Source organism: Myxine glutinosa, chromosome 7 (assembly GCF_964187855.1).
Source record: "Myxine glutinosa chromosome 7, kmMyxGlut1.1, whole genome shotgun sequence".
Classification (NCBI taxonomy): Eukaryota; Metazoa; Chordata; class Myxini; order Myxiniformes; family Myxinidae; genus Myxine; species Myxine glutinosa.
Window position 1 is genome coordinate 25,780,000 of NC_136267.1, and position 11,429 is coordinate 25,791,428.

Sequence of the window (11,429 nt, forward strand, 5' to 3'; positions counted from 1 at the left end):
TCTTCGAGGCCGGCCGATATAGTGGGGCGGCTTAGCCCGAATATTCAAAAGAATTGTGCATTTTGTGATACAAGCACCAAATTTGGCACAAATGTACATTAATATGTTGCGAACATTGTGTGGTCAGCAATGAAGACGAGAGTCTGAATTACATGTATGCAAAAGACCTTGTGAACCAGTGAAGCAAATACACGGGTAAGCATGAATTAAATCTAGGGCATGATATAATTTCCATGATGTTTACCTCTACACTCAATGGTGGAAGGAGGTAATGTTTTGATCCCAGCTTGTCTGTATGTCTGTTTGTCTGTTAGTCCACAAAATTCCAGACAAAGCTTGTAGTAGTGGTAGTTGTAGTGGTAGTGGTGATAACAGAAATTGTTATATAGAACTGAACTTATATTATTATTATATGCAGAAAATAACTTCATTTCTATATGCCCTGCAGTGGACAGGTTAATTGGTTTATGCACTGAAGGGGTCACCCTGGTGTGCACTGCTGTGTTCTGCCTCACTGAGTTGTTCAGGTATGATGTACTCAGCACAAGCTTCCGGTCGGCCCGGAGGTGGGGGTGCGGGGCCTGTCACGGAACGTCAAAACAAACGGCCTGCCGGGGCCGCCCGAAAGTCGGGCGTGAGGGGCGCGTCCACTAATGGAACGCCTCTCGCTTCCCAGATCGAGGGCCACGTGGTCAGGAGAACCTCGTCCCTTCCGGTCACACTTTGCCTATCGGCCGGCCTCGAAGACCGAAATTGTGACGGTGTCACCCGGAAAATTTGAAATTACGAAATTTGAAAAAATTTGAAAAAAAAAATTACGGAATTTCAAGTGGCCCAATATCTGAAAATGTTTGCAACATATTAATGTACATTTGTGCCAAATTTGGTGCTTGTATCACAAAATGCACAATTCTTTTGAATATTTGGGCTAAGCCGCCCCACTATGTAACGCCATGGCTCGCAAAAGCAGCCTGAATAGCGTTCACCAATTGCTAGACATAGTAAATTTTGTCAGATTTCACTCCAGATTTGGACATTATTTAGTCTACATCCAATCCTCATATCCGAATTCAGATTTTGATGATATGCTTCAATTATGTAATGATAATTGATCGTGTTTCCAAGGCAAGGCATGTTTGAGTAGGCTGAAACAAAATGGCGGCTTAATAACCCAGCGAGGTGCAGTGGGCTGACCAAGATGGCGGGCCGCCATATTGGTAAGCCACCACATCGGGGTTTTTCTCGTTAATCAATGAGCACCTTGTTAATCATCTTCAAAAAGGGTGGTGTAACCCAAACACGCAGTTTTCATCCTTGCAATCTGGTGGAGGTCCAGGTGTATGCATGCAAAGTTTGGGGCTGCTAGGTTTCATGGTTTTGGAGTTATGAAGGAGACAGATGGATGGACACTGCCTTTTATTATTATAGATAGATACATACAAGCAAAGGTACCTGTCAATGATGGGGGTTCGTAGATGTCTCACCTGAAAAGAGTAATTTCCTTTGCAGTGTGTATTGGTAGAAACGGGAATTCAGTGTAAATATTGTCACGCGATTGCCCCTCGGTTAAAACCGGGGAATCACGGATGGTCAAAATGAGCTTTAACTCCAAGGCGACGTTCAATAGCGGATTTACGATACATGCGCAGGAGGAAGGATGGAAGAGGAAGAAGCGGCGGCAAGATTTACCTCACGGTCCGCGCGCGCGCCAGCGTTTTCAACCTGAAAAGTGATTAAACTCACACGAACATGGGATTTTGCATAGAAAAGAAAATAATGAAAGGGTTTATTTAAAACAACCATCGGGACAGGGAAACTCGATGATCAAAACTAGAACCTAGGTTGGAACGTCTCCACTCAGACTTCGAATACACACGATGGGAAGGATAATAAAATAACCGTTTTGTTGTGTTCTGTGGTTCGTCTTATCTCAATCAGTAGTCTGCAGTCGTCATGGATGGTCCAGCTCCGAGCGCAGTCGTCCGACCGCGGCTCCGGTCAGCAGGAAGTAGGCCTCGTTCCGCACCCGTTCGCACTCCACCAGGCCCACGGGCGCCACTGCACGCCAAGCCTCATGTCCCCACGCTATCGTTCGCGAGGTTTGTGCATGAATCCGGGTAAGAGAATTGTCGGCACGCCAACGTCCTTCCAACGTCCAACGAGTGAGGATCCAAACGGGACGAGGTCCACCACGAGAGAGGGTCCAGCACAAAGGGACAGTCCAGGGCAAGAGGGCAAAGGGAAGAGAAAAGCAGAGGCGAAGAGAAAATGTAGGTCTCCCAGCCGTTTTACTGATCGTCCTCTGACGTCAGCTCTCTTCTCGAATCTTCCGATCGCGTTGGTCGCCTCTCATTGGCCGAGCGCTTGGCGCCCTGCTCCCATGCCATTGGTCGGTGGCCAATCACAAGTCCTTCTTTACCCTCCAATCGGTGCTCTTGGTGTTGCTCGCCCTCCCCCCTCCTGTCAATCACGAGTTCTCCTGGGCGTGGCTCTCAGCCCGCCTGTGCGATGTTTGATGCCCATGCCGGCGTTGTACGCGGCTGCTTCCGTCTGCTCTTCTGGTCAGTTTTATTGTCTTGTGGCGGAGGGGGATTTAATTAATGTGTGCACAAATGGATCTAGCTAACGTGTGTGATGTGCTGCCATACAGGACAAAGGAATGATCACCAGGTCTGACACACAGGTGAATTAGCTTAGTCCCTATTCTACCTATCACCCGATCATCATCGTATGATCACAGGTACACACTTGATCCGACAAACCGGGCTAACAGAACTTATTACATCAAGATTCCCTATCACGACAGACAATGCATGATACCTATTCAGATGTACCTCAATCTATATATGCCCTAACCACCAACATAACACAATTCAGTAAACATACATCGCAATGGGTGTAGCTGGTAACTTTGACAGCCTCGTTCCATTCAATCAGCTAAGATTTCCAATCCATGCTTGTTGTACCACCGAAGTACTGCTCGGGAGTCAGGGTGATATTATGAAAGATCAGCTGGGAAACGGGTTTAGGTATGTTTTGGGCCGACTGCCTTATGGAAGATCACAAAAGTTCTTTCCATACCAACCGACCACCTCCAGGCACCTATCCCTCTCCACATCGTTTCTTCAGCTCCGACATTCCCCCTCTCTCTATACGCCTCATAGTTTTGCTTTCAGCAATTTCCTATCGCATTTCTTTCTGGTTTCCTATTCAATGATCCATAGATCAGTAGTTTCAGTTTCACTTTTCAACATCAGTTTCACTTTGAGATGTCAGTTTAGATTTGTCATTGCAACTTGTGATACGAGATGAATAGTGCACAAAAAAGGTTGTCAAAACCGATCTTTTTAAAATTTTCACAATTATCGAAGGGGTTTAAAGTTTTTTTTAGCGTCATACATGGGTCTAAAGTGTTTAAAGAACCAAGGCTCTTAAAAGGGCCAAATTGGGTCTAAAGGTGTCTAAGGACGAAAGAGCAAAAGGGTCAAAAGTGTCCAAATGGTCTTAAATCGTCCAAAGTATCTAGAATTAGCCAAAGGGTCTTAAAAAGTCAATAGGTCTGAAAAGTATTGAAGAAGGTGTGTATGTCTCAAAAGGGTCGAAATGGGTATGGAAGGGTCTAAAGGGTGTAAAAGGTCTCGGGGTGTAAAGGTTCGAAAGGGATCAAAGGGGTTTAAGGGGTCTAAAGAGGTCGAAGGGGGTTAAAGGGGTGTAAAGGATCGAAAGGGATTTAAGGAATTTAAGATTTAGAAAAAGCTGAATGCCTCAACTCTGTATATGCCTCAAAATATTGTGATTCTGCAACTGGACCAGATGGCATCAGCCCACGGGTCCTAAAATCCTGCTCTGCCGCTCCTTCACACCCTCTCTCTGTTCTCTTCACCCTCTCTTTTGCTCAAGGTCATCTGCCTTCAGCTTGTAAATCAGCCAACATTACCGCTGTACACAAAAAATGTGCAAAAACAGATCCTTGCAACTACAGACCAATCAGCCTGCTCCCAATTATCAGCAAAGTCATGGAATCCATCATTTCTTCGATATCAAATCCTTCCTCTTCTCCAATGGCTTAATCTCTGATGATCAATTTGGATTCAGACCAGGTCACTCTACTCTGGACATGCTGTTTCTGCTGTCTCAACAATGGATGGAGGTCCTCAATGTCAAACAGGAAATTAGAGCTGTCTCCCTTGACATATCATGTGCCTTCGATACGGTCTGGCACCCCGCTCTACTCACCAAACTCTCCTCCTTTGGTATCCATGAAAATCTCCATGCATGGCTTGCGGACTTCCTCTCTGGTCGTAGTCAACGTGTGGCCCTGAATGGATCTCTCTCGTCTCCCCTTCCTGTTCAGGCTGGAGTTCCCCAAAGCAGTGTTCTGGGCCCTGTGCTTTTCTGGTCTTCATCAATGATCTCTCCGACTCTCTGGAAAATCCTCTATATCTCTTTGCTGATGACTCCACTCTCTGCCGCTCCATACCTCATCCCTCAGATCGTCAGTCTGCAGCCTCCTCACTCTCTGCAGACCTGGACAGAATCACAGACTGGTCAAACAAGTGGAACATGTCTTTCAATCCTGACAAATCTCACACTCTCACTATGTCTCTTTGAAAAGACCGACTGGACAACCCTCCCATCCACTTTCTGAATAATCCTCTCCAAGAAGTTCTGTCACTCAAGCTTTTGGGTCTCACTATCTGCCATGATCTTTCCTGGGAAAACCACATTTCAAATCTGGCCTCCAAAGCCAGTCGCCGACTGGGCATCCACCGTCGTGCGAGGTCCTTCCTTGGCACACCTGAGCTCCTCACCACATACAAGGCTTTCTTCCGCAGCTCAATGGAATACTGCTCTCCCCTCTGGGCTGGTGCTCCTGCCTCACACCTAGCTCGGCTTCACGTTGTTGAAACCAAAGCTTTCAGAATCAAGTCTCTAGTTGATTATGACATGCAAAACTACCTGTATAAGACCATAATGTAACTTTATCATCAACTCACATTCCCTTAAGAGTCAAAACCAGACTAACTGACTGACAAACTCATGAGATGAATGGCTAACACGTCTCAAACAAGCCTTTCATAGTTACAAAACTACAATTAAATTAGGCTGTATAGGCCTACTTTAATATCGAAACTTTATATATTTTTTAATATCGCTGACAATGACATATATTTTGAAATATTTTGCCAGCATAGTAGGCCGCAGCCTTTCTTTAACATCGAAAAATAGACGTCTTTATTATAACATACCAAAAACTGTCAAAGCAAAACTGTGGTGCTGTGCACACACGACTCGATTGCCAGAGAGGTAGGCCACAACGCGTTGATACAACAAGAGTCTTTATTCAGAGCTCGCACTTCAGCACTGGGCGGGCTCGAGCTTAGAGCCTGCATATATCTCCCGAGGCCACGCCTTGCCCCCGGGCGTGGCCGATCGGCCGAAAGGCGGGGCATGCATTTCAGTTCCCCCACCTGGACGCTCGCGCCACCCACTGGTGCGCGGAATTATTGTCCCTTGTGCCCGCCACACGCGCCCCCCCAGAATTCCCGCGCACCTGAAGGGTGAGCTCACGGGGAAGCTGGATTACCCGGCCGAAACGCCCCCTGGCGATGCATGCAGGGCTGGGGGGTAGCGGGACGGCGGGGCTGGGGGTCCGACCGCCGGGGGCGGCCTCGACGCGTAGGCAGAGCTGCTTGCGGGGGGTGATCCAGATCGAGGTGGGCCGGCTTGAGGCGTTCCACGGAGATACGATCCGGGGCACCGCCGATGTCGACGGTGAAATATTTGTCCCCGGTCTCCAGCACGCGGAAGGGCCCGTCGTACGGGGGCCGTAGCGGTGCCCGGCGGGCGTCTTGCCGGACGAAGACGTACTCCGCCATGCGAAGCTCCGGGGCGATGTGGGCGGACGGGCAACCGTGGTGTGCCGTCGGCACCGGGGCGAACCTCCGGGCGGTCTCCTGCAGGGTGGAGCGCTGTTGCGCCGCGGACCAAGGAGCCGTGGAGTCGGGGATAAATTCGCCCGGTACCCGCAGTGGTTGCCCGAAGACCAGCTCCGCCGAGGACGCGCGCTGGTCGTGCTTGGGCGCCGTCCTGAGGCCCAGCAGGACCCAGGGGAGCCTGTCGGCCCAGCTGCCGTCGCGGAGGCTGGCCGGGAGCGTGGCATTCATCGAGCGATGAAAGCGCTCGCACAGGCCATTGGCCTGGGGGTGGTAGGCCCTGGTGCGGTGCAGTTTGACACCGAGCCCTTGCGCCACGGCGCCCCAGAGCTCCGAGGTGAACTGGGGGCCGCGGTCGGACGAGATGTCCGAGGGTGCGCCGAACCGGGCAACCCAAGTGGCGATGAAGGCTTGCGCCACATCCACCGCAGACGTCGCCGCCAATGGCAAGGCCTCCGGCCACCGTGTGGTGCGGTCCACCATGGTGAGGAGTTGGGTGAACCCCCGCGAGGGGGGCAGAGGTCCCACCAAGTCGACGTGGACGTGGTTGAACCGACGCTCGGGCACCGTAAACGGGGCCAATGGGGCCTGGGTGTGGCGGTGGACCTTTGCGCGCTGGCACGCGAGGCACGTCCTGGCCCAGTCGCGGACGTCCTTCCTGAGGCCATGCCAGACGAACTTCGCCGCGACGAGCTTCTGGGAGGCCTTCGTGCCCGGGTGGGACAGGCCGTGGATGGCGTCAAAAACCGGGCGCTGCCAGCCAGTGGGCACGATGGGGCGAGGCCGCCGAGGGAGACGTCGCACAGGAGGGCCGCGCCCGCGACGTCGAACGGCACCTCGGCGACGCGGAGGCCCGTGACGGCGGTCCGCAAGGCCTGGACGCCGGGGTCGGCGGTCTGGTCCTCCGCCATCCGGGCATAGTCGATCCCGAGGTGCACCGCGTGCGCGACGGACCGGGAAAGACAATCCGCCACCGGGTTGTCTTTACCCGCGACGTGACGGATGTCCGTCATGTAAGGATCACATTGTGGTCACCAGTGTGGTGCTGTGGACACACGACTCGATTGCCAGTGAGGTAGGCCACAACGCGTTGATACAACAAGTCTTTATTCAGAGCTTGCACTTCAGCACTGGGCGGGCTCGACCTTAGAGCCCGCATATATCTCCCGAGGCCACGCCTTGCCCCCGGGCGTGGCCGATCGGCCGAAAGGCGGGGCATGCATTTCAGTTCCCCGCCTGGACGCTCGCGCCACCCACTGGTGCGCGGAATTATTGTCCCTTGTGCCCGCCAAAAAACTAAATATATTGCAAGATAAACAATCAGAAACTAGAAAGAATCTGAAAATGCAAAGATCATTGTGTCCGTTTGTAACTTAGACGTCTTCTTCTTCTTCCGTGTGCTTAATATAACGAATAGTTAAAAAAAATACAAAATGAAAATTGATGTTATGCAACATTGACGTTTGACCTTTTGATCTAAAACAAATGATTTACCTTGTAGCTTTTGATTGGTGAACCAATTCATTGACCCATATGCAAATTCTTAAAATTTTCAGGTCATTAGGCGCCCGTGGAACTACGTAACTTCCGGTTAGTGCACCCTTCGCGATAACAGTCACGTGATTGGATACGTTGACAACAAACCACAAAAGGGCACGTGTTCCAGCCGGAAATTATGGAAACGGTGGAGGTTATTTGATCATAACTCGCTTAATTATTGTCTGATCTTTAAAATTTTAACTTTCCGACGAGCTAGAAGTAATTCTTTTTCTAACAATATAAAGTTTTCTGAAAAATAATACGAAATGTTTGTATAGCCGCCCGCGGAACTACGTAACTTCCGGTAGTGCACCCTTCGCGACAAGAGTCACGTGATTGGATACGTTGAAAACAAACCACAAAAGGGCACGTGTTACAGCTTACTTCCGGTAGTCTCGCCCTCACCTCACGAATAGTTTAAAAAAATACAAAATGAAAATTGACGATTTTATGTGACACTGACCTTTGACCTTTTGACAAAATTGTTAAATTGCCTTCACCGTATTATCATACTAAAGATTTGTTGAAAAGTTGATGACAGTAGCTCAAATGGTAAAAAAAAAGTTATGTTCTGGGCTTCTGGACGGACACACACACACACACACACACACACACACACACACACACACACACACACACACACACACACACACACACACACACACACACACACACACACACACACACGTGATTGCAAAACCCTGTCTCCTGCTGTACACGTGGCAGGCCGATTAATAACGTGTTGTGCATTTCGGGATGGCTTGTTCATATTGTTTATTGTGCGATCTCTGGCTCTCTGGGCAGGTTTCAACTCACTCGTCGGGGGCCTGATGGGCTTCAGCATGCTGGCGAGTGCGGAGATATATGCCTCCAATCCAAATGTCTGGTACATCGACGGCACAATTGGCCTCGTCATTGCAATTGTCATCCTTGCCTATGGCATCAGGTAGATTTGACTCGTTTCCTTATTCTCTTTTTAGTCAGATCAGTACTGACGAGGTCTAACATTGTACCCATCCGCCTCATTCCCTCCTCCACCTTCTCAAGTATGAGCCTACCTCGAAGCTGCTTTAAAAAGCAATCCCAGACCAGATCTATAAATTCCTGTCTACGCTTTCCTTGTTCCTGCACCAAAACTATCCCTGGCAAATAAAAAGATCCCCCATTAAATCAGTAGTCTTCCTTTACCACATGTTTTACTGAACTATCCATGAACCCTTCTTTCCTGCTCTTTTTTTCCTTTTTTCTCTTGTTATTATTCTTGAATTGAAAGGTTACTCATTGTGAAGTACTCCCCATGGGGAATTACATATGTCAATGATGATGTCATAGGTGCATTATGACATCATAAATCGATAAGTAGAACGCTTCATCTGATCAGTATGAAATTTCTTGAGTGTGATCTCGGGATAATTTGCAGAAAATTTTTTTGATGACGTCATCGGTCACGTGGTTCGGCAGCCATATTTTTATGGCCTAACACGTAGGGCAATGCCGTCTGGAACAGTGTTTGTCTGTCCGTCCTGTGTATGTATGCCCCTCACAAATACCCACCAATTAGAGCTGAGGATCTGGTCACATGACAGGGGGACAACAGATCCTCCACTCAGCAGATTCAAGCCTGGCTACTACTACTGCCTGGCTGGCTAATTTCCGTGCACACGTCCATGGTAACACTGGTTGAGCTTACGGAGAGTAGATTTTCAGTTGCAATTGCAAGCGTTCATCAGTTAGCAATGCTTGTGGTTCAATCGCAGCAAGAAGGTCATGTGGACATGGCCACTGCAGCCATAGGAGGGGTATTCAGGCTCTTGGACCATGTCGAGGCCCAGGTTATGGCAGCCAACACACGTGATAACGATTGTACTGAAGCGCGGTGCTACGCGCGCTACTTGTTTAGCAAGGAGGAAGCGGACAACGCGGTAAGTTAAAAGAGCCTTTATTTCAAGAGCTCCACTGTAGCACTGGAGCGCTCCGGGCTGCGCGCCCCGTGTATATCCCGAGGCCACGCCTACCCCTCGGGCGTGGCTGCCGCCCACTTGGTGCGCGGAATGATGCCATCACGCCAGTGAGCTTTCGTGTCCGCCACAGTACCATGAAATTGCTTTGCTTACAGTTGTCCTACATCGAATCCAGCACCTAAGCATGTTTATTTTGCCAACTTAAAAAAAAAAAAACACCCTCCAATTTGCTCGCATTTGCAGAGTTGCCAGCAGATGTTGCCATGTACTGTTTTTTTGGGGGGGTTGTGCTTTTAAACATTTATGTGTTCTCATCATCTCTGTATTCTGTCTATTTTCAGGTTACTGTTTGATGTGGTTCCTCGAGTGTGGAGAGTTCAACATTATGAAAACATTGCTTAAGAGCTCCGATTTTTTTTCTTCAATACTTCTTTAAAAAACACAAAAACAGAAAACTTATAGCAAAAGCATATTATTTAAATCAATCTATACCATTCAAAACTTTAGAAGGAAGAGCAGATTTTCGTGTAGTCCATTCATGTTAAGGCACTCGGGTTTGATTACTTTCAAATAAAGTGATGATAACTGCATGTTCGAATGACAGAATATCCACATTTTCTTGGAACAAGCAACACAATTTATAAGGCAACAGTTTTTTTTTCTTGGTCAGGACTCTGAGCATTTCTACAGATCAAAAGTGATTCTCAAGCTTGCCAAGAAACATTTGGACAGACCTCTGAGGTAGAAAGCAATGCTTTGTTGTTGAGATGAAAGCTTAGAAGATAGTTAAAGTTGAAATATTACTTGTGTGTGTGTGTATATATACTAGGGCATGCCCGTACTATATATATATCTAAAATTATATCCCCCCCCCTCTATTTACATGAAATGGTTTGGTCCATTCGCAAAGCCAAAGCGAACGGCTTGCGAGTACGGTGACAATCCCCCCCCTCTATTTACATGAAATGGTTTGGTCCATTCACAAAGCCAAAGCGAACGGCTTGCGAGTACGGTGACAATCCCCCCCCTCTATTTACATGAAATGGTTTGGTCCAAAGCGAACGGCTTGCGGAGTTTGGTAAATAAATCGCCATAGCTCGGTAACTACTTCTCCGATTAATATGAAACCTTGAAAAGGCACATCCTCGGGTCCCCAGCAATATACCTGGCAAGTTTCAAGTATATCGGACCCGTGGTTGTCGAGAAACAGCGGTCACAGACAAACAAACACACAGACACACAGACACACACACACACACACACACACACACACACACAGAGATTACTGGAATTATAGATACTAGGGCATGCCCGTACTATATATATATCTAAAATTATATCCCCCCCCCTCTATTTACATGAAATGGTTTGGTCCATTCGCAAAGCCAAAGCGAACGGCTTGCGAGTACGGTGACAATCCCCCCCCTCTATTTACATGAAATGGTTTGGTCCAAAGCGAACGGCTTGCGAGTACGGTGACAATCCCCCCCCTCTATTTACATGAAATGGTTTGGTCCAAAGCGAACGGCTTGCGAGTACGGTGACAATCCCCCCCCTCTATTTACATGAAATGGTTTGGTCCAAAGCGAACGGCTTGCGGAGTTTGGTAAAGAAATCGCCATAGCGTGCACAAACGCGCAGGAAAGCGAAAGAATCGCAAATTAGTTTTAATTAGTTTTAAAACATAGTTTAACGCCAACATAGCGCCAACATAGTTTGCCAACGGGAAATAAATGAATACGCTCTCAAATGTGCCGTCCGAGGCAGAGTCTGTTCGCCACGTTCGGCACACGTGATAGCTCGCTGCTCTCTGATTGGTTGAATCGTTTTTTGGACATAGCTCGGTAACTACTTCTCCGATTAATATGAAACCTTGAAAAGGCACATCCTCAGGTCCCCAGCAATATACCTGGCAAGTTTCAAGTATATCGGACCCGTGGTTGTCGAGAAACAGCGGTCACAGACCACACACAGAGATTACTGGAATTATAGA

General features: G+C 48.4%; 1 protein-coding gene across 1 annotated transcript in view; it reads left to right on the forward strand.

Moving 5' to 3' along the window:
• Positions 1–10,222, forward strand: part of LOC137430713 (transmembrane protein 163a) — a 57,359-nt gene extending 47,137 nt beyond the window's left edge. Inside the window, exons 5-6 of the mRNA XM_078782655.1 lie at positions 8,280–8,421; positions 9,778–10,222. Of these exons, the coding sequence (XP_078638781.1) occupies positions 8,280–8,421; positions 9,778–9,838 (203 nt within the window). The 3' untranslated portion in view covers positions 9,839–10,222. The remainder of the gene's footprint in view (positions 1–8,279; positions 8,422–9,777) is intronic.
• Positions 10,223–11,429: the final 1,207 nt, after the last annotated feature.